Source organism: Hemiscyllium ocellatum, chromosome 12 (assembly GCF_020745735.1).
Source record: "Hemiscyllium ocellatum isolate sHemOce1 chromosome 12, sHemOce1.pat.X.cur, whole genome shotgun sequence".
Taxonomy (NCBI): Eukaryota; Metazoa; Chordata; class Chondrichthyes; order Orectolobiformes; family Hemiscylliidae; genus Hemiscyllium; species Hemiscyllium ocellatum.
In genome coordinates this window covers 29,433,131-29,460,585 of record NC_083412.1, presented here as the reverse complement: position 1 = coordinate 29,460,585, position 27,455 = coordinate 29,433,131, and the positions used below count along the sequence as shown (strand labels likewise).

General features: G+C 40.4%; 1 protein-coding gene across 3 annotated transcripts in view; it reads right to left on the bottom strand.

Annotated features, from left to right (window-relative positions):
* The window catches only part of fancb (FA complementation group B), a 37,761-nt gene that overhangs the window by 9,792 nt on the left and 514 nt on the right, over nucleotides 1-27,455 (bottom strand). For 2 of the 3 annotated variants that reach the window (XM_060833463.1, XM_060833461.1), the window contains exons 2-7: nucleotides 22,631-24,106; nucleotides 21,719-21,874; nucleotides 20,836-20,934; nucleotides 10,578-10,706; nucleotides 10,075-10,241; nucleotides 5,001-5,452 (exon numbers count right to left, since the gene is read on the bottom strand). In XM_060833463.1, coding sequence (XP_060689446.1) covers nucleotides 5,001-5,452; nucleotides 10,075-10,241; nucleotides 10,578-10,706; nucleotides 20,836-20,934; nucleotides 21,719-21,874; nucleotides 22,631-23,572 — 1,945 coding nt within the window. In that variant the 5' untranslated portion in view covers nucleotides 23,573-24,106. Of the gene's footprint in view, nucleotides 1-5,000; nucleotides 5,453-10,074; nucleotides 10,242-10,577; nucleotides 10,707-20,835; nucleotides 20,935-21,718; nucleotides 21,875-22,630; nucleotides 24,107-24,766; nucleotides 24,815-27,455 lie in introns of those variants that run through there. The other variant, XM_060833464.1, reaches the window with a different exon arrangement.

Below are 27,455 nucleotides of genomic sequence, written 5' to 3'. Positions count from 1 at the left end.
GGCAAAGCAGTCTAAAGTCAAAGAATCATAGAATTCCCATAGTGCAGGTAGACGCAATCAGCCCAAGTCTGCACTGACCCTCCTAAGATTTTCCAGCCCAGATCCCCTATCTCCACAATCCTGCATTTACCATGGTTAATCCAACTAGCCTGCATATGGGGCAATTTAACAAGACTACTTGATTAACCACCTTGAGAGTATGCAAGGATACCGGAGCACCTAGTGGAAACCCAGACAACATACAAACTCCATACAGGTAGTTGCCCAAGGCTGGAATTGAATCTGGGTCCCTGGTGCAGTGTCACCGTGTTGGCCATGAATGAATGGTTCAATTGCTGGATGGGATGTCAACCAACACTTTATCAACACCCCATCCATAATCTTAAATATTCAATATTTTACTACCAATGCATAATAGCAGCAGTGTGCACCATCTATAAGATCAAACCCATCATCTCCATCACATAGAAAGCCTTAAGGCAGCAGATACATGCAAAAACCATTACCTACATGTTACCCTCCAAGCCAGACACCATCTTAACTTGTTACTACATCACCATTCCTTCATTGTTGATGGAACAAAACTTTGGAACTCTTCTGCAGAGGTCCAAGACAGCAACTCACCGCAGCGGTCTAAATGTCAATACAGATTTGCAACAAACGTATGCCTTTCCTTGCACCGACATGCCATGAAAGAGAAAAAGCTAAAGAGTATTCTGACGAATGATACTGTGCTCATGTTCTCTTGGCACTACCCTGGCTGAGACCTAGCTCAGCTTGTACAATAGCATGCGAACCACAGACTTGAGAACATTGAATATTAATTCTGAACTAGCTTGGGCAGCAACTCTAGAATTTTCAAACAAGTTGAATGCCCTTGACAATGTCCTACAGCTACTTTGTGACTACCCTTTCTCATATCCTGCTTCCTGTAAGGTCCCTAATCCATTCTTGTAGCTTCTCCATCTCAGTAGTTCTGAAGATGTCACTGTACCTGTGTCTTGGTTTCTGCAAACTCAAAACTTTCCATAAGTATAACTGACAAAATTCCATTCCATTTTCCTGTTCGCAGAATCACAAAAGGATTCCTAATGTCTTCATCATCCATCTCACTAAGCCCCACATTCACAAGCACCTAAGTGTTACAGCTTAGAAAGAGGACATATGGCCCATTGTGTATGCATCGACTCTCTAAATGAGCATTATGAAATAGGGGCATTCTCCTAGCTTTTCTACTTGAATAATCATCTACTGCCCTTTTGAATGCCTCAACTGAACTTGCCTCCATTGCATTTCCAGACAATACATTCCAGACCTGATTCTTTCATTATGTGAAAAAGCTATTCTCACATGACATTTGCTTCTTTAATGATTCACTTGATTTTTTACATTCTTAATCCTTTTATGAGAAAATGTTTCACACAATCTACTCTATCCAGCCCAAGTAAAATTTTGAAAAATTCCAACACACATTTTCCATCTACTATGGAGGGATTTGAAAATACGCTTGTAGATCATGAGTCCAAATCTTGAAATTACTAGGCTAACAAAGTAATCGTAATGTATCACTAAATTTAGTTTCATGTAGGATTTCTCAAGTTATGCCTAGTGAGTTTTTCACAGGCTATTCTCTGTAAATCACCTCATAAGCTATCTGCCACATCCCTCTAGTGCCCCACTTGTGTTTCCTTCCACACAGCAATGGCAGAGGTATTTGCCAATGCTGAGACCATCTGAGATTCATGGCACTGGCACCAATTTTAGAGTCTAACCAGGCACCTAGTAAAGCTGCCAAGAACTTTCCTTCATTGTACATGTTGTGGGAAAGGAAAGAGAAAGAAACAATTCTGAGGGCACACATGTTGCACGGCTGATAATTCATTCGAAATACAAGAACAATTTACAAACATATTGCTATTTAAGAAATAAGCTACACAGGTTCATTCCTTAGTGTTATCCCAAGTTAGAATCCTGTCTAAGGGAATGCTACTTCTCTAATGCTTAGTGTAGCCTCACATCCTCTCATTGCTCAGTGAAGGAGCATCACACATTGGAAAGCCTTCAAATGTTTGAAAATTTTCGCTTTAAATTAGTAACTGCAAACTTGAAGAAATGAAATTTGCATTTACATCTGGGAATAGACAGGGACGATTTGCCTTTCGGTCAACTATAAATTTACAGTCAATAAGTGATCACTGCATCCAGCTCACATCTATTGAAATCAGGTGTTAATTAAGTTGTTTCTGGCTTGTTACACCTGACACTGCAATGCTCTATCATGCAGAAGGAGGTGTTCCTCCTGTGCAATGTCCTTGCCTTCTTCCTCAGAAAATTGTTATCACTCTCCTACCTCTTCAGCCTACTCCAATTGTGCAGGGTACAGTATACTTTGCGTGGCACACATTGTCTGGATTGTACTATAAGCTCCCATTAGACAAATCCAAGCATCAGAATCACATCTTCAGCAAGTCTACCATTTGCTTCACCATTAACCTGGTGGAATAATGAGAAGCATTGTATGTGATCAGTTTTAATTCTAAGGGTTGTATAACAAAGTCATTACCCATGGTTTGATGAGTAGCCCTGGTCGCCCAGTGACTGATCTTGTAATGTCAGCCAGCTCTTGAAACAAAGTAGGAACACAGGGGTTCACAAGGATATAGGAATCATTACAGGTCCCAGAATACCTGGCACAGACTTCTAAGATGTGGTAAAAATGATCATAGGTAAATCAGCTGCATTATGATATGGCATTTTCAATATGACCTGTGCATAATCTATCACAGAAGAAATCAGCTATGTTGTCAAAGCCTACTGACCAGGCTGCAGCATTAACCTCGAAATAAGGCAATGTGATGAATGATGTTATCTGGCACAGTTGGATAAAACTTTGTGTAACTGTTACTAAATCCTCCGTCTGCAATGACACTTTGGCCTGCTCATCTGGAAGATGTGGCATTGAGCAGAATAGATGGACTGTTTCCATGTCCTAGCCTGGTATAAGAAGATGTCCTTAACTTTTTGTTTCATGACCCTTACATTGGAAGCTGTTTCCCATCCCCTTGCTGAGGGTGACTTCTTTTTGAGACATGTCTGACTGGCTGAAGCGTATGCAATGTGTTTGCTTCATAAGCAGCTGGCAAATGCTGATGTATCACAGTGCTGTACAGCAACATGTTCACTCGCCTGACTGACAGCTGCTCACAGGCGCAGCAAGTTACTTAGCTTTGTACCTGCTCTAAGATGTAAGCCTTATACCTATGGTTGAGGGGGAGGAAAGTACAGAAAGGCAAGGCAAGGCAAGGTAGAAATGCTTTGAGCATCCAAGCATGCCCAAATTGAGTGAGTGATTAGAGAGCAAGTGAGGTGCCCATTGATACATCCAGTCCAATTCATGAATTGGGTGCCCTTGTGTGCAAAATGTCTTGGCAAGTGCACTGTAATGTATGGTGGTGGTGTACAGCACTGAAGCACAGAACTGTACATTGCAGGTAGATTGGAGGTTTGCCATGACGATGCAGTGAGGCTGATATGTGTCCACTGCCTGCCTCCATAGGTAAGGGCTGCAGCAGTTGGTGACTACTATCCAAGATGGATGGCAAGAGGAGCAAGTGGCAAGTTAGAGTCATGAGATAACCGTGCTGAGGATCAAATATGAATTGCCTTTCCTAATTTCTCTTCAGCAAATAAGACATTATGAAAGTTATATTATTGAGGTGAGATTAGGTATTAATAAGATGCTTATACATGCAAACAGACTTCTTCCAACACACCAGCAAGAATCTGTCTCGCAGTTCAAAACTTGGTTGCAGAATTTGACATTTTTTTCTCTATGTTGAGAATTTCATCATTATCAAGGTTGCCACATTTTCCAAACCAACTTGACATTGTTCATGTCATTCAGGGAGCTTTCTGGTCTTTGACTCTGATATCTCTGCCACCTATAACATGATCCCATTAATAAGCATAACTTTCCCTCTCCTTTCAATATTTTACAGGGGCTACACCCTCTGCAATACCTTGGTCACTCCTGAATAATCTCCAATCATCTCTTCATTTTTTCATGCACTTAGGAGATGTCATCCTTGCCCTTCTACTTCTGACATTTTCACTGTCTAAAGTTCCACGCAAACCTTTGAGGTTAAACAGTGATTTATTTGCATTTCTTTCAGTTTTGTGCATTGCATTCACTGCTCACAACGTTGTCTCTTCCATACTGGGGAGCCAAAATGCAGATTGGGTGGTTGTTTCGTGAAACACCTCAGTTACAGCCACAAGTGTTACCTTGATCATCATGGCACCTATTGTTTTAACTCTCTGCACCACTCTCAATCTGACCTTTTTTTCCCCAGCCCTAACACAGTTTCAATGAAGCTCAACAGAGCTGAGAAAGATCACTATACATTTTAATTAGCCTTCTAACCTCAACATCTAATCAGATCATAATGCTGGTGCTCATTTTTATTTACACATTTCTCTAGCCCCTCTTTTGTTTCTTTCTTATTCCATAACAATTTGCATTCACCTTGCACTATTGTCCATCTTGTCAATGCATCTATCCTGTGTCCAATCCCAAAAATTATATACTTACCCCCACTTTCCCTGCCTTTGCACATGCTTAAATCTCTTACCATGTTCTGGGTTGACTAGAAGTCATTGACCTGAAAAATTAACACTTTTCCCCCGTTTTGCTGATAATGCTAAGTATTTCCAGCATTTCCTGTTTTCTTTGAAATGATTTTCAGCATCTATAAGATTCTGACTTTACAACTTGTGATGTCATTTTAAAGTTTGTCAGGAAAATTAACATTTGCTTTAGATATGAAAATTATTGTAAGTTGGCTAATGGAATCGTATTGAAACCCCAGGTGACAATACTTAATTGTTTTATAAACATCTAATCAGTTTCTATTTTAAGATTAACCTTTTGAGAGACTCTATAATAAAACGTTCCCTATGTTTACAAAAACTTATTTTAAGTTAAAAACTAATATAGTTACCTGTACATAGCAAAGGATTCTGCAACAAGTTTATTGCATACTTTTCATTCCAGATGTCCTCCAGGTTTAAAGAAACTCTGCCACATGATATAATCTTCTCTCTTGTTGTTAATTCAGTTTTCTGAATAGGACCCATTGTACCATGTAGTAATACACAGCAATGAATATTATTGTATATCAGCAGGGGCGACAAGTCGGTGACAACTGTGATGGTCTGTGTATGATCTTTGTAAGTCTGAAAACACGGGTCTTCCTTATGGCTGCTCCTCAAAGCATGTATATCTTGCATCTCCAGTCTTGGTTTCTTCAGTGGAGGTTCTGATGGATATTGGTGAAATGATGCCAACACTGGGGATCTGCTTACCTTCAATACTTTACTTTGAGATTGAATCACTGGAGCAGCAGTAAAGTCATGATCCATCACCAGCGACAAACTCAGATAGTCAAAATTTCTGCAAAGAACAATACAAAGATTTTGCATGTATTATCATTATAAACTAAGTTGAGACTACTAAAGGACAACAATGCACATTAAGGTTCAAGAAATCAATCTACCTTAATTTTTCATTTGGATTGCCTACATTTTAGTTCTCACTACTGTTTCTTATAACTGACTCGGATATCTAATTTCATTTTAAGGTGTAGTTTCATGCAAAATACATTCTGGTTTCTTTGCACAGTTTCTCACCTGCACTATTTAAAATTAGGAAGTTAATTGCTTGAGCAGGAATGAAATACAAATTGCAGCAAAAAGGTAACAGCTCATTAATGAAAATTAGAATCAGATTGTTTAAGACAGATGTCTGTTTTAAAAATAGCAGAGGATACAGCATCAGTCGTTAATTTTAAATTTGAGATGAATAAATTTTTGTTAAACAAAGATATTAAGGGGTATCCGCCAAAGGCACATTTAGGCCACAGATTAGCATGATCTCACTGAATACCGGAAAGGGCTTGAGGGGCTGAATGATCTATTTTCATTCCTATCTTTAGTGATGTTACTATTATGTAAAAATAACAAATACTGAAAATTCAGACTTTAACGTGATTGAGGAGCGAACACTCCAGAAACCTTCTACAGTTAATCAATCACTATTAATGTTTCCCACATGATTATATATCCATGTAACAAAGTATTACGCTGAACAGTAAAAAAATGTGTTCATTCAATCATTTATTAGGCAGAGGGTGAACTTTAAATACTGCGATGTATTACATATTTATCAAGAGTTATACCACTTCTAAAGTTAGAATTGTTCTCATCATTGTATGACTAAATCAATATAATTAGTATGTTTAAAAATTATAGCCGGTTAGACAGCATCCGAGGAGGAGGAGAGTCGATGTTTTGAGCTAAGCCCTTCATCAGAAATGTGATTATGTTTATGCTCGAAATGTCGACTCATCTGCTCCTCAGATGCTGCCGGACCAGCTGTGCTTTTCCAGTGCCACATTTTTTGATTCTGATCCCCAGTATCTGCAGTCCTTACTTTCTCCTAGTTTAAAAATTATGCCAAAGATAAGCCCAAGATTTGTGAATAATATTGTTGCTTTTACTATCTGTGATTGGACAGGATAAACAGAAAAATATGTATGACCTGGTAGCCATTACAGAGGCATAGCTCCAAGTTGACAAAAACTGGGACTTAAATATATGATATTTAGAAAGGATAGGAAGCTGGGAAAAAAATGAAAAAAGGGGTAATTCTGTTAGTTAAAGATTACATGTATAATAAAGAGGAATAACCTTAGTCTGGAGATCACGATGCAAAATAAGGTTTAGTAGAAATAAGAAATACAAAACGGGAAGTTTGTTTGTAGTAGTGGTATACACAGAGGAACCTTGATTATCCGAAGGACACAGGTGGACAATCGAATTTTGTTTGGTTAATTGAATTTCGGATAATCAAATGCCAAATTGGGGCGGCACGGTGGCACAGTGGTTAGCACTGCTGCCTCACAGTGCCGGAGACCCGGGTTCAATTCCCGACTCAGGCGACTGACTGTGTGGAGTTTGCACGTTCTCCCCGTGTCAGCGTGGGTTTCCTCCGGGTGCTCCGGTTTCCTCCCACAGTCCAAAGATGGGCGGGTTAGGTGAATTGACCATGCTAAATTGCCCATAGTGTTAGGTAAGGGGTAAATGTAGGGGTATGGGTGGGTTTCGCTTCGGCGGGTCGGTGTGGACTTGTTGGGCCGAAGGGCCTGTTTCCACACTGTAAATCTAATCTAATCTAAAATAATGTAGTTTAGCTGAGCATCGTGACCTTGCCGGATAATCCAATATTTAAATAACTGAACACCAGATAAATCGAGATTCCTCTGTAGTTCTACTAAAAAGTAACCACACTGTAGGACAGCAACACTGGAAGAAATTATAGGGGCTTATAGGAAATGTATGGTGGTAAGTGTGGGTGATTAGAATTACATGTAGATGAACCAGATTGGCAAAGGTAGCCTGGAGGATGAGTTCACGGTGTGTTTTTAGAACTGCTGCTTATGAACAATGAGACTGGATTAATCAATGCGACTGATGATAATGGGATTGAATATCACATTCATGGGGAGGGAGAAAAGAATGGATAGAAGATTTGTGTTTTAAATGCAAATAAGGGCAATTGTGAAGACATTTTGGGGCAGCACAGTGGCTCATCGGTAGCACTGTTGCCTCACAGCACCAGGGACCCAGGTTCAATTCCCACCTTGGGTGACTGTGTGGGTTTCCACTGGGTGCTCCGGTTTCTTCCCACAATCCAAAGATGTGCAGGTCAAATGAATTGGTGATGCTAAATTGCCCGTAGTGTTAGGTACATAAATCAGGGGTAAATATAGAGTAGGGGAATGGATCTGGGTGGGTTACTCTTCAGGGGGTCAGTGTTGGACTGAAGGGCCCGTTTCCATACTGTAGGGAATCTTATCAATGATTCAAAGTGTAAGCTTCCTATGTGACTCTGATGATAATGTGATTGAATATTACATTCATGGGGAGGAAGAAAAGAATGGATAGACGATTTGTGTTTTAAATGTAAATAAGGGCAATTGTGAAGACATGATGACAGAACTACCTGTGTGAACTAGGGAATTAGATAATGGGATAAGTCAGCACAAATGAAGTTGCAGGCATTTAAGGAGATATTTCAGAATACTCAGAAGCGATAAATTTTGACAACAGAGAAAGATCTCCTAGAAAAAATTCATAAGATGTGACTAATTAAGGAAGTTAAAGATAGAAGCAAAATTAAAGCGAAGTGTGTAGTTCATCAAATGTGATTGACAAGTCAGAAGATTGGACATATCAAAGAACAGCAAATAATGACTAAAGAATTAATAAGGAGAGAGAACTTAAGAGTGCAAGGGAAAGCTAATTGGAAATACACACCAAAAAAACAAGAGTTTCTACACATGTTAAAAAAGAAAAGTGAGTTTTGATCATCTGGAATGAGTATCTGGGAAATTAGTAGTGGAAAATAAGGAAATATCTGGTGTACTGGACAGATATTTTATGTCTGTTTTCACTGTAGATGTTAGAACTGACATCACACAAGAAGGAGGAACTTAAAACAATAACACTTTTTAGGGCAAATAAACTGAAAAAACGATTACAACTGATAGCTGAGAAGTTCCTGGATGCTGATGGATTTCCTCCTAAAGTCTTAACAAAAGAGACTGCTAAAATAGCAGATGAAATGGTTGTAACTTCCAAACTTTCTCAATGTTGGCAAGATTCCACTGGATTAGAAAATAACAAATGTGATTCCCTAATTTGGGAGGAAGGGAGAGAAAAACAAGACAGAATGTCTGAGAGAGACAGAGTGTGAGATGGAAATTACACGCCTGTTTTAGTTTAACATCAGTCAGAGGCAAACTGCTGGAATCTTTTAATAAGGAAGATATAGCAGTATTTAGAAAATCTCAACAAAATCAGACAGACAATTTGTTTTGATGAAAGTTTTGTGAAATCATTTTGGACTAATTTATTCTAAGGAAGCAACAAGCAATGTGGACCAAGAGGAGCATATGGGAGTAGATGTGCTATACTTGAATTCCTGAAGATGTTTAATAAGGTGGCATATTAAAGATTACTGCACAAAATAAGACCTCAAGATATAGGGGATAACATAATACAGTAGACTGAGGTTTATTTAGTTACCAGTAAGCAGAGAGTAGACTTAAACAGGCCATTTTTGGGTTGACTGCATGTTATTTAAATAGAGACACAGAGCAATCTAGGTGTCCAGGAGCATAAATCACAAAAATAACATGCAGTTATAAGTAATTAGGAAGACGAATGGAATGAAATATAAAAATATGGATATTTTGCTCATGACAAAGTGAATTGATGAGGCTACATCTGAAGTAGTGTATAGTTTTGGTCTCTTTATTTAAAAAAGGATGTAAATGCATTACAGCCAGTACAGAGAAGATTAATGTAACTGATAGTTAGAGTGGTAATGGTTACCATATGAGCAAATGTTAGATTAGCTAGTCTCCATCCACTGAAGTTTAGAAGAATAAGAGGTGATCTTATTGAGACATACAAGAGAGGCTCTTACAGGCTAGATACCGTAAGAATGTTTCCCCTGTGGAAGAATTAAAAATAGGAGGTCTTCTATTTAAAACAAAGTTAAGGAAAAATACTTCTCTCTGAGAGTCATGAGTCGTAGGAACTCTCTTCTCCAGAGTAGTAGAGGAAGAGTTATCCTTTTTGTTCAGGCAGAAGTACATACATTTTTGATTGGCACAGGAGCCAAACGTTATTCTGAATCAGCAGGAATGCAGAATTGAGTCCACAATCAGACCAGACACTATTTTACTGAATGATGTAGCAGGCTCAAGGGACAAACAGCTTACTCTTGCTTATAATTTGTGTGTTTGTACGTGAATTATGGTTTTACAAAAATGAATAAAATCAGCAAATCTGCACCTGATGTGAATCACATAAAAATTGTAGACTTTAATATTTTTCTATTGATTATTAATATTGCTTATTTTTCTATTTTGAAGTTCCATTTCATTAACCACTGGTAGCGTTCAACATTGGAACAAATGTGCCTTTGTTTTTGTCCAATTTACTTACAAGCTGACAGATTCAGATAATTGTATCCCTACGATCCAGCTGTTATCCACAATGCGTTGCCAGATCTTCTGTACTGGGTAGTTTAACACCTGACTGGTAGGACAAGCCTGCTCTACAAGAGGCCGCAGGTCCAGCTGCTCTTCATTCCAAAGAGAAACCAAACCTTCCTATGAAAATACAAGGTTTTGATTACTAATTATTAGATTTAAATTCATTTGGGTTGAAGAGAATAACTTTAAGCTATTTAAAAACACACAAAGGTAGACTATTAAATTTGAAATTTACACAAAATTGTTATATGTCAATTTACTGCTTCAGTCAAATGGAATTACAAAAAATTCTGAATTTAGTACTATGATTTGTAATTTTTTTAAAATGTGAGTTTGACAAATACATTACTGGTACTATAATCAACATGACATATATTAGCACAAACTTGTTATGCATTTGTTCAAAGATTTGTCTGAGCAGTTAAATGTTACTAGTATTTACTAATGCCATACCTCCTCAGCTGGTGGCAAGATAGACTGCTTTCCTTCAAGAAGGCTTGTTAGAGCTTTGGTTGACTGAAGTAAAACTCTTTCTTTAGCTCTTAATAGTTGTTGTAGTTCTTCAAGAGAGGCTAGGCCGAGCTGAAAGCAATGGATGAAAAATTAGGAGAGCAAAGGATTGCAACAGCTCAATGCCCAAAAACCATCATGGGTGAAAATTTCCCAGCATCTGAAGGGTGTGCCAAATGACAAGAAAGTTAGGAAACTATGGAGAGAAATGTAGCAATCTTTTAGTGCAGAATTGATAACAGGCAACTTTTAAAGCAGCACCTGTGGTCAACAATTTTCAAATGCATTCTAAGTGTCATTGACTGAACAAGGACATGGAGCTGCTTTCTTCTCATATTGCACTGCAAGCATTTTAAAACGTTCTTATATGAAATGCTGTGTATTTTGAATGAGTTTGGGGGGGGGGGGGAGAGGAGGGGAGGGAGGCAAGAAGTTAGCAATCCTACTGCATTTATCATCTCTTATTGTACTTCTGTGGTATGGCTTGTGCTGCAAACATTGGATAAAGTCAGTTGGAGGTCCATACAGAGGCATCCCAGGGGCTTGCTTGTTGGAAACCTCCATGTCCTATTGCAGTGATGCCAATATTAGAGTATTACCCCTCACTGGGTTTATGCGCTGGAAATCAAGACACACCACTCCCAAGAGACATCACAAAAGTGAAACATTTTATGAACTATGGAAAGGTTCTGTAATTTAACTGGTTTTTGAACCCAGCATGGCTCAAGTTCCTGTACTTAATAAAAATTGCTATTTATTCTAGGTAATTGTACTCAAGCTACAAATAACTGATTATGAATCATCTGCATATTATTCTGCTCCTCTTATAAACTCCATCTTTTACACACACACACAGACAAAAGAACATTGGTGTTTGGACAAAATGAAAGACTGGGAAGACAGCTCCAAGGTTCTGGAAATGATTCTTAAGATTCTCTTGCTTGTCAGAAAGCTGGATCTTAGTTAATGAAATAACTTCATATAGTCTGGTATCCCCATACCAAGTCATCCTTTATTTACACATGCATATTACTTTACAGTGGTCCGGTCTCTTCAGAGGTAGCTAACAGAACCTCTGGTACTGGGTGAAATAACTTCCCAGAGGCTGGTATCCTGTCACCAAGTCATCCTTTATTTACACAAGAAGAGTCCTTGATACTGATCCAGCTTCCTCAGAGCCAGCTCCCAGAGTGAGCAGAACCTCTGACACTCTGTACAATTCTTTATTCAATTTCCACCACCAGGAAGAAAGGAAACACACAAGTGGCCAGTGACAAGCAGTGCTCTTCTTAGAGGGCAATGCTGCGTGATCAAACAGTCCAGAGACACCCGGGCTCTGACATAACGACTGAAGAGGGGCAGGCAATCGGCCCTAACACTCAGTTCACAGCCTACAACTATGTTTATATCTGTTAGCCAAGGCTTCCTGATTGGGCCAGATTAACAGCCGCTTTCAGGGATCTCATATTCTATGAGGTCTACCTGGTTACCCTCATTACAATCACGCTATCCTTCTCCCTTTAAGGCTTTTTTTTTCTTGCAGCCTCTCCTGGGGCATTTTCACACTGGGTCCAGTTCCTCTGACTCAGCCTCCAATATCGATGGCGTGCAGCCCGCAACTTGCACCCTGAACATCTCAAAATAAAAGCATCCTCTTCTTCAGGCAGTAAAAGTGTCGAACCAGTAACATCCACAGTATCCATCTCAGAATGAGAAGATTCTTTGATGCTGGATGGAGGGGGAGATCCCACAGGTTCCGACAGCCTTTCCCTCTGTTCTGAGGGACTGTGCATGCTTTACTCGTATCTTGTTTGCAACTTTTATGTGGTCCATCTGCTTGGTCACGACCGCCTCATCTACTCAAACTTTGCTCATCACAGGACTTGACCTTGCATTGACCATTCCTCTCACACAAGCACAATCATTTCAGTGTTTCGACATCTAAACACTGTCCCCGAAGTAAATGCCCTTAGAGGGGTTGTGTCCAGCACTAGCATCCCTGGTGCCATTTCACTCTCCTGCATCCCCAGGTCTGGGAAAATCAGACTGGACCTGGAGTGAGTTTTCACCCCATCAGCAACTCTTTTGGAGCTATCCCTGTAGTTGCACAAGGGATGGTCCAATAATCAAATAGAAACCGAATAGTTTGGTATTGAGTGAAGCCAGAGGCTGTTTCTTTAAGCTTGCTTTCAAAGTTCGTACTGTTCTTTTCACCAGACCATTGGACGATGGATGGTATGGAGCTGTCCTTATATGCCAAATGCCATTCGACTTTAGGAAACACTCCAATTCCCTGCTGGTAAATGCTGACCAATAATTCTGTCAGTGTCAGATTATCTGGCATTCAATTAACTGAATATTGGATAACCTGGCAAGATTGCAAGGCCCCGATGCTTGGCTAAACTACATTATCTGGCATTCGATTAATCGAACAAAATACTCCCTGCCTTTTTCTTTCGGATAATCGAGATTCCTCTGTATTGCAAAAAAATGCTTGCAACTTTTCTACAGTTATCCTCATTTTTGACAAATAAACTCGATGCACATCCAACCACTTGAGTGGTTGTCCACAATGACTCAGAAGATTGAGCCCATTAAAGGGCGGGCATAGTCCACCTGTAACCAGGTCCAGGTATACCCGGCTATGAATGGGAGGGAACTGGTAGTAGTAATTCTTGTCCTTGCTTAGCACTACCTCAGTCTGCATCCAATCCTGGCCACCAGACATGAAGATATCTTCATTTTGGATATCCCTGGATGATCCTGTTAGAGTTTAACCAGTGTCTGGCAGCAACCTTTGATCAGGTCAATCACTCTTGCTCCCCACAATAAAATGCCATTCTTTATGGCGATCTAGTCTCGCCAGGTCCAGAAATGTTTCAATTCTGGTTACGATGGCCCTTTTATTTTTCCCATCACCAGCAGATGTTTTAGTTTTACAGGGCCCCATCTTTTTATACCCACAGTCTTACATTGTCAGTGGTGACCGGAAGGATGTCCAGAAAGTTTAAAACCAGAATGGATTTTTCCAGTGGCTGCAGCATCTGCTATTGTGAGGCAGCTCAAGGCATCTGCATTTGCTAAATGGTGTCCCAAACGGTGTTACAACTTGTAATTATGCACTTAGAATGAGAGCCCATTGTTGAATTCCATCTGAAAGTATGGGTGACACGGCCCTGTATTCTTTGAGTAGTCCTAGTAGGGGTCTGTGGTCTGCTATTATTACAAATTTATGTCCATAAAGGTATTGGTGGGACTTAGTCAGACCAAAGATGACTGCCAAACCTTCTTTCTCTATCAGGGCAAGTTTGCACAATACATCAGACAAAGTCTGGTAAGAATAAGTGACTAGACGTTCTTCTCCAACCTGTGAGTCAACGCCACCATTTAGGGAGACATCACATGTCAGCATCACATCTCACTTAGATCCATAACATATGAATACCGCAGACGATGACAGCTGCTTCTTCACTTCCCTAAAGGCTACGAGACCAATTCTTTTTTAATAGCAAATGTAAGGGTGCCAGGATGGAGGCCAGATTAATTATGAACTTTCCGTAATAATTCACCAATCTAAGGAAAGATCTAAGCTCTGGTACAGAAATAGGAGCCAGGCACCTTTTGTGCCCTCACTTTATCTTGCAATAGGTGTAACCCGGTCTTGTCAACTCTGTAGCCCAAGTAAATCATTTGGGGTCCCTGGAAGATGCATATGTCCACCTTGAATAAACAACTAGAGTCGATGTCCAGGTTTTCTACTTTCTCTTTATTGATCTTCACTGTTATTAGCGTGTCATCCAGATAAATGGTGACCTGGGATAGACCTTGTTAAATGTAGTCCATCATCGCTGAAAATGGCACAGGCTGATGACATTGAAATGGCAGTCTCACATTTTGGTACAAAGCATTAAAGGCATTAATTGTAGTAAACTTCTGGAAATCCTTGTCTAACCGCAATTGCAGGTACACGTGACTCATGTCCAGCTGCGTGAAGGCCAGTTCCTACCACCAACTTTTGCATATTAGTCCTCTATGCAAGAGACTGGGTATTTATCCAGCTGCGAGAAGCAGTTTACTGTTTGTTTAAAATCCCCACATAAGAAAAAAACACAGTCCGCTAAGCTTCACAATCGATATGACCGGTGCTAACCATCCCATAAACTGTACTGGTGTGATGATTCCTTCACTTTTCAGCCTCCTGATTTCTGCTTCTACTTTAGCATGTGAGGAAAATAGCACTGGACGAACCTCACAGCATCATGGAATTGCTTCCTGGTCAACTTGTAAAGTGGCCTTGGCTCCTTTGATGGTCCCTATGACTTCCTGAGGGCAGCCATTTTCTAATGGAAGAGTGTTGAGCCAATCAAGGTAACACTTTCTCAACCAATTTCACCCCAAAAGATTTGAGCCTGAGCCTTTTACAACAATCAGTGATAACTAATTCAGCTGTTTTTCCTATGAGACCAGAACAGATGTTGTACCCTTAATCTGTAAATGTCCTGGTTTAATTTTCTCAGTCGAGCAGAGGTATTACGCAAACTCAAGGATTAGAGTCCTATGCAAATTTTGTTAAAGACTGGTTCTGCAATCACTGATACAGCCAGGCTAGTATCAACCTCCATTAGTACCAGGTGACCATCTGACTAGATGTTTATGTTGATTAGTTCTGATTTGAAAGTTGCTAAACAATTCTAATTATTCCAAGCTGGATGTATTTGGGTTTTTGAGGTGTGCATTCTCTTGGATATAGGACTATTAGTTCTCTTATTCAATTCAGGCATAGTGGAAATCTTTTGCTATTTCAAATCCACATACCAGCAGCAATTACAATGGCTTGCTGGTTTGCAGCCTGAACAAAACTTTAACCATTTAGTTTAGGCTTGGCTTTATTTTGGAGTTTTACTGTGAGTGAACCAAGAATCCCTCTGTTCAGGATACGTCCTGTGTGAGGCTGTGTAATTGCCTTCACACACGTGGAGCCCCCTAAGCTCAAATTGGACTGGCGAGGGTGCCCACTTCCATCAGCATACCCTGTAACTCATATGCTCCATTGCCATATTTTGTCCAGTAGGACTCCAGCAATAGGTGCTTTTGCATGTTTACATAATTAAGCTCACATACCACATGGTCTCTCAGCATCTCCTTAAATGTTAAACCAAAGTCACATGCCTCTGCCAGTCTTCTTAATGTCGTCAAACGTTTGACACAGATTTCCCTGGTTCTCAAACCGCCAAGTAAAACTGGCAACATCTCAGAATTAGAGGCGGCTTGGAGTCATATTCCTTCACAAATTAGTCAACTCTTAAAAAGGTTTTAGTATCTTGTGCCTCAGGAAAAGTTAGGCTCCTCATAACCTAAAACTCTGCAGACCCACAGGCTGTCAGAAGAATTATTCATTGCTTTTCATTTGCCCTAATATCATTTGCCTAGAAGAAAATAGTACATTCTTTTCAGATATTAAGATTGACTCTTCAACGGCAGGATCAAATGACTCAACCTTCTCAAATAACTGCTTGATGCCAGAAGTACATACTCCAATTCAAAGACAACTGTTGGAGCGAATTTCTTCAGGAATGTATTTTTTTCTCTCGTCGCCACTGAAATAACTCCACAGAGTCTGGTATCCTGTTACCAAGTCACCCTTTATTTACAGGTGCATAGTTTTTGACATTGGCCAGACGTCCTCAGAGCCAGCTCTCAGAGTGAACAGAACCTGACACTCCTGTTTATATCTGTCAGCCAGGGCTCCCTGATTGGACCAGGGTAACAGCTCCAATCAGGGAACTCATTCTACCTCATCCACCTGGATGACCTTGTTATAATCATTACAGATGGTTCACTTTGAGTTGACTTATTATTGTCACAAGTACCAAGATAGTGAACAGTGTTGCTTTCCCTGCTGCACAGGCAGATCGTACAATATGAAGAGCAGCAGGTAGCAGAACAACGTATAGAATACAGTGTTACACCCACCGAGAAGGTGCAGTGAAAGAGAAAGAAAGGCTTATGAAATGCCTGACTTATAATTTAAAAGTCACAGTTTAAAGCAACTGAAAGAAAGATAAATTGCTTATCTTCAGGTTTCATGTGCTTGTATTGCAAAAAACAGAGACAGCTCCAAAACTGTTGAGAGATGTGATATCTTTTCTGTATCTCATTCACAGCCCCAAGTTATTCAGCTTGAGAACCAACTGCATAGCTGTTGGCCTTGTCATTGATAACTGATCACTAGCTCATAAACTAATCAGCCACTTGTTGGCAACGAAAGCATTAACTGTACATAAGCCCTCTAGTCCTGTTTGTCTACAACCATACTTAACAGTCTTTGCAAGTGAAGCAGCACTTCACCTGTGTTTCCTCCAAATTTGTGTACTATATTCACTGCACTCAATGTGGCCTACCATACATTTGAGAAACCAAATGCAAACTGGGTGACCTCTTCACAGAACATTGAGGAGACGAATCCTTCATAATAACTTTAGCTCACGTGGGAGTTGAACTCATGCTGTTGATATTATTTTGCACTGCAAACCAACCATCCAGTTAACTGAGTTTTGTGATCATACAGAAACTAATAAACAAGGCATCCAGACTGTCCAGACTATCTCAAAGCTATGCCACTGAAAGATTTGCGTGAGGAACACATAATGTCTCCAAAAACTGTAGGAAACAATGACAATATGGGACACAAGTATGTTAATGTGTGGGAATTGTAATTATAACGTACATGCTGTAAACTATATAAAACTTGAAGGTGTTCTGTGATTCAGCAGAGTAATCTTAGATCAGCGTTAGAGTTTTTCTCCATAAGTGCAAGAAATAAACAATCATTATCTGTTCTCCTGGAGTCCCTATTTCAATTAATCTGTGACCTCAGAGATTTATTTTTCCTTACCCATCCACTACATCTAGATGCGGTCTTGGGATCCTTATGTCTTATGGTGGAGCCTTGATGATTTGTGTTGGCCTTGTCAATTACTCCTATAATGTTAGTGATGGTGCAGGATTGGAGGAGCTATGTTCAGAATGAGTAAGATGCATAGCGGGCAGGAATGCTTTGTGAACAGAGTGTGAGAGCCATTGAGGGAAGATGCTGTATGCAATAGTGAAACTGATAGACTGTGAGCCTTGGCTGCAGATAGGTGCAATGCCAAAGTTAGAGTGAGGCAGCTGACAGATAATGGTTGCCACATCACTTTGAGGAGTGCAGAAAGCTTGTAATTTTCTTAAGACATTGTTGTGCATTCCTCCAGTATGTGGGCAGCACACTGAGCTGTGTGAATATATCAGACCAGCTGGCAATGTCAATTGCCATAATTTCTCTTTTCGCTCTCACCCCACCTTCAGATAGACTTTGTCAAGTGTCCATCTAGTTTTTCTTGAAAGAACCATATTAAAAATGCATTTTAAAAAAATTAAAAAGTATTGGCTATGACTATGAGTCAATAAATGAATGCAGATGGAAAACATTCGAAAAGTTTCAAAAAGATTTTCTCAAATTCACAAATTATATACATACACACCATAATTATATAAATACATATAAGCAGCAGATTCTCTTTATAGCGTACTGATTTTAAAAAAAAGGGAACATTATGCATTGCCAAGAACACCCCTTGCATAATGTGACTCTGAAGCTCATTATAATAGAAAGGTTTCCACTACCAAAACTGATTGATTCATGTTACAAGCTTCTGGGAAGTAAATTTAAATACTTTCACAAATAATGTCAGACTCTTCAGCATACTTAGAACATGTACAGGTAGGTCACTCATTCAGACTGCCGAGATTAAATCAGAAACTCTCTGCTCTAGTTTTTTTTTAATAAGGACACAAAATCAAAGCAAGGAGTCTAAAAAGCTAGTCTGTTCTGAGGAGGGGTCGCTGGACCCGGATCTTAACTCTGATCTCTCACCACAGATGCTGCCAGACCGACTGAACTTTTCCAGTAATTTTTGTTTTTGAGTATAAAAACCCATCTCCATGGAAAACTGTCATCACCTCAGAAGATTGAAGATTTAATTTGTCAAGTTTTAAACAGGAGTCACCGAAGAGGTAGTTTAATCTCAATTGACTGCATATGAATAATTTCTCATTCCCAAATAACCATAATCTTTTCTGTTTCTCTGTTGAACCATGAATGGATTTTGATTAGATTCTTTCTGGTAACCCCAGTAGGCATGTTCCAAAGGATTAGAATTTATTGAAATTAATCTATTGTCACATTTGTTTAGCTGTTTGAATTATCCATTTGAACAGATTCAGCACTAGTAGATCATTTCCATTTTTGTGTTGGCTCACTGCCAATATTGCATTACAGTGATCTTTTCTAACCCTATCCAGACTTATGTAAAGTAGAAGTAGGTACTGAAATGTAGTGCTTATTTTTTTAAAAAACAGAATCGAGGTAGCTCTAAAGGATACAACCAATTCACACATGAATTAAACAACTAAAATTATGACATGGTATTTCCTAAAATGATATCAAAAATTTGTAATCTTTAACTTTCCTTGCAATCTATATGCAAATACTTCTCTTCAATACTATTCAGCACATGAGGTTCAGAGGCAGAGATCAAACAACAGCAGCAGGTTAGGAAATGTTGGCAGTGAAATTTGGATTAATCTAATTGCTGTTGTTTCAGATCTCAATGTCAGTAGCCAGTTTTCTTTTATCACATGTAGCATGGGGGTCAGTTAACTCAGGTGGCTGGATGGCTGATTTGTTATACACAGTAATGCCACCAGTGAGAGTTCAATTCCACCAGTTTCGGCTGAGATTACTTTGAAGGATTCTCCTTTCCAACCTGTTCCTACTTAAAAGATGTTATACCTTCAGGTTATACCACCACCACTAAAACAATGGCAACTTTACCTGTATTATATCAGCACATACTTAAACTTTAATTAAATTACCTTTACGAGTTCTAGTTATCAAAATAAATTATTTACAATCTGGGAGAAATATTATCTGACATGGTTTTATACTTTTCTCTTGTACAATTTTCTTAACTCCTTCAAAATGCACCTGATTTATTAATGTACTATCTATATTGAGCTTACATTGCTACAAAGTCAAATTTGACATTTTTGTCTCCACAAATTATGCTGATCCTTTCTAGCACTTTGTTTTTATCCAAGATTAGTAAATGTTTGGTGATCTCACGTAAACATGTAATATTCTTAAAGACACAAGAAAATAAATGACCAAAGGTTGTTTCCCAGATTGTAGAGTCTACAACCATGTGCCACATCTTCAGGATAAAGGGTTGGCCACTTACAACTGTGTTAAGGAGAAATATGTCTTCATACAGAACATTGTAAAACTTCTGAATTCTCGACCCAAATGGTCATGCATACCCAGTTGATGAGCATATTAAATCTTCAATCTACACATAGAGTCATAGTGTCATAGAGATGTACAGCATGGAAACAGACCCTTCGGTCCCTTGGAAATCTTTTCTGAACCCTTTCAAGTTTCACAACATCTTTCCGAGAGGAAGACCAGAATTGCACACAATATTCCAACAGTGGCCTAACCAATGTCCTGTACAGTCTCAACATGACCTCCCAACTCCTGTACTCAATACTCTGACCAAAAAAGGAAAGCATACCAAACGCCTTCTTTATTATCCTATCTACCTGCGACTCCACTTTCAAGGAGCTATGAACCTGCACTCCAAGGTCTCTTTGTTCAGCAACACTCCCTAGGACCTTACCATTAAGCGTATAAATCCTGCTAAGATTTGCTTTCCCAAAATGCAGCATCTCACATTTATCTAAATTAAACTCCAGCTGCCACTTCTCAGCCCACTGGCCCATCTGGTCCAGATCCTGTTGTAATCTGAGGTAACCCTCTTCGCTGCCCACTACACGTCCAATTTTGGTGTCATCTGCAAACTTACTAACTGTACCTCTTATGCTCGCATCCAAATCATTTATGTAAATGACAAAACGTAGTGGACCCAGCACCAATCCTTGTGGCACTCCATTGGTCACAGGCAACTTGGGTATTGAGGAAGTCAAGAAGCAATAGAGACTTGGCAGGAAAGTGGAGTTGATTCAGAAATTCACTATGATTTATTAAATGGTATGAAAATTCTTGAGGGGTTGACTGGTCTACATCTGCTTTGTTATGTTATTTAAAAAACTGGATTATTGAAGTGACAAACAAAAGATACATTTTATATATTATACAAACCTGTAATCTTGCCTCCAGAGCTTGGACCGTGTGGTAATAATTTACATGTCCCTTGTCATAAGTTTGTGTTCCATTATCTTCAGCATGTCCAGAGTTAACCTAGATTGTAAAAATATTTTAAGAAGTAATTAGAGGATAATGACAGTGGAAGTATTTAAAAAGACCAGCAGTAAAAGTAATTGTTAGTTCCTGTGGAAGTGGCACACATGTAAGCTTCTATATTGCAAGGGGCTAGTTTTATTAATTTGCATTGGCCCATAATTTAATTGTGAGAAGACTGCCAGCTGGCCATCTCCCACACTTCTGCATAGCTTGGCACCTCAAATCTCCTCCGGTTTATGTCTCCATTCAACAACGGCATTTATCATAATGTTGTCATGCGGGTATCCTCGCCAGCATCTTTTCTAAAACCATTATATTCTCTCTGTTGAAATATGGTCCCCAGAATTGGATGCAGATTGCAGTTGCAACTGAATTAGTGTTCTACAAAAGTTCATTGTAATGAAATGTCTTTATATTCTTGAACACAATTTATAGTCCAGGATCCCACATGCCAATTTAATCTCTCTTCATGGGTGAGTAAAAAAATGGACAATTGGACTCCAATCTGGAGAAATGTAAGGTTATGCATTTGGAAAGGGCAAACAAAAAAATACACAATAAGCAGGTGGGTATTGAGAACAGTAGAGAAAGTGAGAGACCTTTACAGATCCCAGAAAGTGGCATGACAGTAGGTAAGCTGGTAAAAGGAGGCTTCTGGGATGCCTTCCTTGAAGCGGCAAGGAAATGAAAATATAGGTAGGTGGAGGAACAGAAGAGAAGCAAAATTAAACTGCAGAAGTAATTAAAAAAATGCAGAAATTAAATAAAAGTAGAAACATACATTGTGAATGAATTCACCAAGATCAGTTAAGACAAAACTTTTGAAGCAGTCTTCAACAGTGCAAGCTGCCGAAGGGAGCAATAAGATTTGTTCAGTTCCTAGGCCTAAGAAGTCATCCAATTGTACTGTCCATATCTCCTGCCAAACAGCAACAACCTAGGGTAAAAGGAAGATCATTATTTTATTTAAACCATGATAAATTACACATAATTAACTACAGAACTGTTGCGTAAACCTTCATAAGTTCAAATAAGGATGACCAAATTCTTATCCTATTTGGTTGACGGCTTGCAGAATTTATTGGAAGCTGTTAAAATCAATTGAATTCCTTGCCAACAAGCATGAAATATTTTCTGGCAGTGGTATTTTTACTTGAGAAACATATTAATCTGTTCAAAGCTGTTTTCCCACTTCATTGAAGCTGCTGTGTTCAAGTACCACAGAAAGTCGGAAGCTTGCTTCTGAAGCTTGTCAGAAGTGATTGAATTGTTTTAAAAAAATGCAATATTGGTAAAATTGAAAGAAGAGATAAATTCTATATTTAGCCACAGTTGCTTCGAGTTACTGATAATTCAAATGCTTTAAGAACAAAAATGAACTTTATGGCATAACTTACATTATTGAAATTATCTAATAATTCTTTGAGAACGCAAAAATGAACTTGAATTATTGGTAGACTACAATTACGATACTGCAGTATCTGACAATTAACATCAGCTTTTGGAGCAGTTTATTGCATAGGATCCAAATGACACTTTGTATGTACAATAATTATAACACATCTAAATTCTAAAACATTTGAAAACAATTAATGATTTAAAGACGTCTCCATTCTATAAACAACTAACGACCCAGGTGTAGTATTAAAGTGGACTCAAACATCAAGTCCAAAACAAGACATTGAATTTGTACCTGCCAACTTTCCTTTGAGACAGCACAAACTCTTCCAGCCTTCGAAGACACAAGAAAGAAGCAATTCTCTCTGCCTGTTGTTACCACTTTTATTTTATGAGATTCGTCAAAAGGAAGCTGGCAGACATTCTTGGGGACACAGTTTTCAAACAATACCAGTTGCTTCTTACACGTGGTTGCTACAACGATAGTCTTTATTTGATTGTCTATTTCTTCACTTGGGCAAATAAGTATGCTTGTAACTACACAACTGTAAGCATGTGGAATGAAATGATGGCTGATGCAGAAGTTTTCTCTCTTTTGTAAAGAATAGGTGACAAATTCACAACCCCAGATCAATTTATCAGCGTGACGAATAGAGATTTCATCACTTTTCACAGGTTCAATAGCTTTTCTTACACCCAGTACAATTATGTCCCCATCAGAAATCTCTCCAATCCATTTAACTGCAGTAAATGAAATGGGAATTTTAAAAAAACCATTAGTTTCAGAAGATATATAATATACATGGTTTCCACAGCTCCAAAAAATACTAGGTCCAGTCAACAGGGTTACGTTCTCCTTCAGTTCATAGTCTAATTCAAAATCCAAACACTGTTCAACTTGATTTGAACTGTGCAGCATAAGTAAACTATATCTAAATTTAGAATGAGCCTTTCTATGCTTCTCAAGCAAAATGCAAGGGGCATTTTGTCCTGTTCTTGAATCAATAGCACAACAACAGGCAACAATTTGCAAGGAGGAACATTTTTGTTTGAGGATGAATTTTCCTGAAAATTTTTGTTTGAATTTCCCAGTTTCTGAATCAAATGTCATTCTATTAAATTGCAAAACTGCATCCATTTTCCCACCAGGCTGTTTTTCCTTGGACACAATAAAATAAATCACCTCTCCTTTTAAAGTTGTTACATCCATAGTTTTGTTTTTGGATTCTGGCTCCATTACAAACAGTTGTCTGCTTTTGACCAAACCTGAACTTTATTTTGAGGAGAAATGTTTAATCGGAAATGGTCTCAAGGTTTTTGAATGTAGAGTGTGATGATATAGCACAAATGAATTGCCAGTCTTTTCTCAGGTTTTTGATGTTCTATGTAGAGAAGTGTCATGACAGCAACTCATTTCTAACAGCTCTGTCCACTTCATGAACTTCCTAAATTGTCACATGAATGCATCATTTCCAAAATGTTGGGATGTTACTTCTAACAGGATAAAGCGAGTGGGGATTTTCCTCAGCAGATACAACAGCACGTCAACTTCACTTGTGAGACCTCACTCCAAAGATGTAAGAATATATGATCCTCATGAAGTTTGATCTGCTTCACAGGATATGATGGTATATCATTAATGTGCGTGAATCTCTTGTAGAGAACACAACATTGCAGCTCCTCCAATAATGTGGTGCCCTCATTTTCACCAGATATGTTACATTATTTTGTGATGTGGAATCCTCACTTCAGTAGATGTTATTTCCAAATTCTAAAAAAAAAACAACACATACATAACACACTCAGTGTATGGAGATATGACTAAAACAAACATCATGTGGATTTTGTAATATATACAACAAGCAGTAACACATATAAGATCGTAGCAGCTTACTGCTTCCAAAATCTAGTCGTGCACCCTCCACACCTTTCCACTAACTGAAGCCAACTGACCCCATTCCTCCCATACCCACCTTCCCCACCAAGTCTCCCATTCCCTAACAATACACCCTCATCCCTAACTTTCTCTAACCCACCCGTGCCCTGCCTTCCCCTCCCTCACCATCTCCATTATCCTAGCTCGCCTCTCTTCTCATCCACATTCTTTCGACTGTCTCTATTATCAGATGTTCTCCATCACCCCCACCATAATATAGAGCTTCCCCCAATCATACCTCTCCATTATCAAGAGCTTTCTTCAACTGCACCTCCCCCGAAACCCCCACACTCATTATTTGGAGCTCCCTTCTATTTTTACACCTTTCCCCCTCTCCTGTCTCCATTATCCAAAGTCCATGACCCCACCCATCCCCATAATCAGGAGACCCCTACCTTATTATCTAATATCTCTATTATCCCTACCTCTATTATCCAGAGCTCTCCTCCTATATACTGTCTTCCCTATCTCAATTATCTAGAGCTGTACCCTCACCATTTCTGATAGCTGGAGTTGCCCCCTCCATATATTCCTGTTAGGGTGAAACAAAAGGTTGGTTGCTGTAGGGAATGCTGGAAGACTAAAGAAATTGAGGATTTGGTTAAGAAAAAGAAGGAAGCATGTGTCAAGTATAGACAAGATAAATCAAATGAATACTTCCAAGAGGACAAATACAATAGAAGTATACTTAAGAGGCAAATCAGGAGGGCAAAAAGGATACATGAAATAACTTTGGATTTTCCTTAACTCTATTTGCCAAAGAGTTTTTACAAATACATTAAGGACAAAAGGGTAACAAGGGAGGGAATAGGGCCCCTCAAAGATCAGCAAGGCGGCCTTTGTGTGGAGCCACAGGAGATGGGGGAGATACTAAACGGGTATTTTGCATCAGTGTTTACTGTGGAAAAGGACATGGAAGGTATAGAATGTAGGAAAGTGAATGGTGACATCTTGAAAAATGCCCATATTAAACAGGGGAAAGTGCTGGATGTCTTGAAACGCATAAAAATGGATAAATCCTCCGAACCTGATCAGGTGTACCCTAGAACTCTGTGGGAAGCTAGGGAAGTGATTGCTGGGCCCTTTGCTGAAATATTTGTATCATCGGTAGTCACAAATGAAGTGCCAGAAGACTGGTGGTTGGCTATCGTGGTGCCACTGTTTAAGAAGGGTAATAAGGACAAGCCAGGGAGGTATCGACCAGTGAGCCTGACGTCAGTGGTGGGCAAGTTGTTGGATGGAATCCTGAGGGACAGGATATATATGTATTTGGAAAGGCAAGGATTGATTAGGGATAGTCAACATGGCTTTGTGCGTGGGAAATCATTTCTCACAAATTGATAGTTTTTTTGAAGAAGTAACAAAGAGGATTGATGAGGGCAGAGCGGTGGACGTGATCTATATGGATTTCAGTAAGGCGTTCGACAAGGTTCCCCACTGGTTAGCAAGGTTAGATCTCATGGTCCACAGGGAGAACTAGCCATTTGGATACAGAACTGGCTCAAAGGTAGAAGACAGAGGGTGGTGGTGGGGGGTTGTTTTTCAGACTGGAGGCCTGTGACCAGTGGAGCGCCACAAGGATCGGTGCTGGGTCCATTACTTTTCGTCATTTATATAAATGATTTGGATGTGAGCATAAGAGGTATAGTCAGTAAGTTTGCAGATTACACCAAAATTGGAGGCGTAGCGGACAGCAAAGGAGGTTACCTCCAATTACAATGGGATCTTGATCAGGTGGGCCCAATGGGCTGAGAAGTGGCAGATGGAGTTTAATTTAGATAAATGCGAGGTGCTGTATTTTGGGAAAGCAAATCTTAGCAGGATTTATGCACTTAATAGTAAAAGTCCCAGGAGTGCTGCTGAACAAAGAGACCTTGGAATGCTGTACATCTCTATGACTGTATCTGACGTTGAGCCTCCATCTCCATTATCCAGAGCCACCCCTCCCCATGTCCATTATCCAGAGCCACCCCTCCCCATGTCCATTATCCAGAGCCGTCCTCTCCCCATTTCCATGATTCGGAACTACATCTCCCCCCTTTCCATTACTTGGATATACCTCCTTCACCATCTCCATTATCTGGATCCGCCTGCTCCCCCGTCTCCATTATCCAGATCCACACCCCTCCCTGTCTCCATTATCTAAAGCCACACCTCCTTCCCCATCACCATTATCTGGAGCAACACCGTCCCCATTCTGCTCCCCACTTCCATTATTCAGATCTACCATCTCCATTAATCTGAGCCGCTCCCCCTCCCAAGAACACTCTCACCACCATCATCCACAGCAAACCCCCATCTACATTATTCAGAGACCCCTCCCCTCCACCGTCTTCATTATCTGGAGCCTCCCCAGCCTCCCGCATGTTGCCTTTATCTGGAGCCGCCCCACCGCCCACCCGTCTCCATTATTTGGAGCCTACCCCACCGTCTACATTATCTGGAATCTCCCCCACTACCCCCTCCCCCGTCTCCATTACCTGGAACCTCCCCCACTGCGTCCCCCGCCCCATTACCTGGTGCCTTCCCCACTGCAACCCCCCCGCCCCATAACCTGGAGCCTCCCCCACTGTGCCCCCCCCGCACCATAACCTGGAGCCTCCCCCACTGTGCCCCCCCGCCCCATTACCTGGAGCCTCCCGCACTGCGTCCCCCCGCCCCATTACCTGGAGCCTCCCCCACTGCGCCCCCCCGCCCCATTACCTGGAGCCTCCCCCACTGCGCCCCCCCCGCCCCATTACCTGGAGCCTCCCCCACTGCGCCCTCCCGCCCCATTACCTGGAGCCTCCCCCACTGCACCCCCCCGCCCCATTACCTGGAGCCTCCCCCACTGCACCCCCCCGCCCCATTACCTGGAGCCTCCCCCACTGCATCCCCCGCCCCATTACCTGGAGCCTCCCCCACTGCACCCCCCCGCCCCATTACCTGGAGCCTCCCCCGCCCTATTACCTGGAACCCCCCCGCCCCATTACCCGGAGCCTCTCCCACTGCGCCCCCCCCCGCCCCATTACCTGGACCTCCCCCACTGCGCCCCCCCCATTACCTGGAGTCTCCGCCCCCCCCGTCTCCATTACCTGGAGTTTCCCCCACTGCCCCCTCCCCCCATCTCCACTATCCAGAGTTCCCCTCACTTTCCCATTAACCGCAGCCCCCCACCCCCGTCTCCATTATCCGGAGACCACCC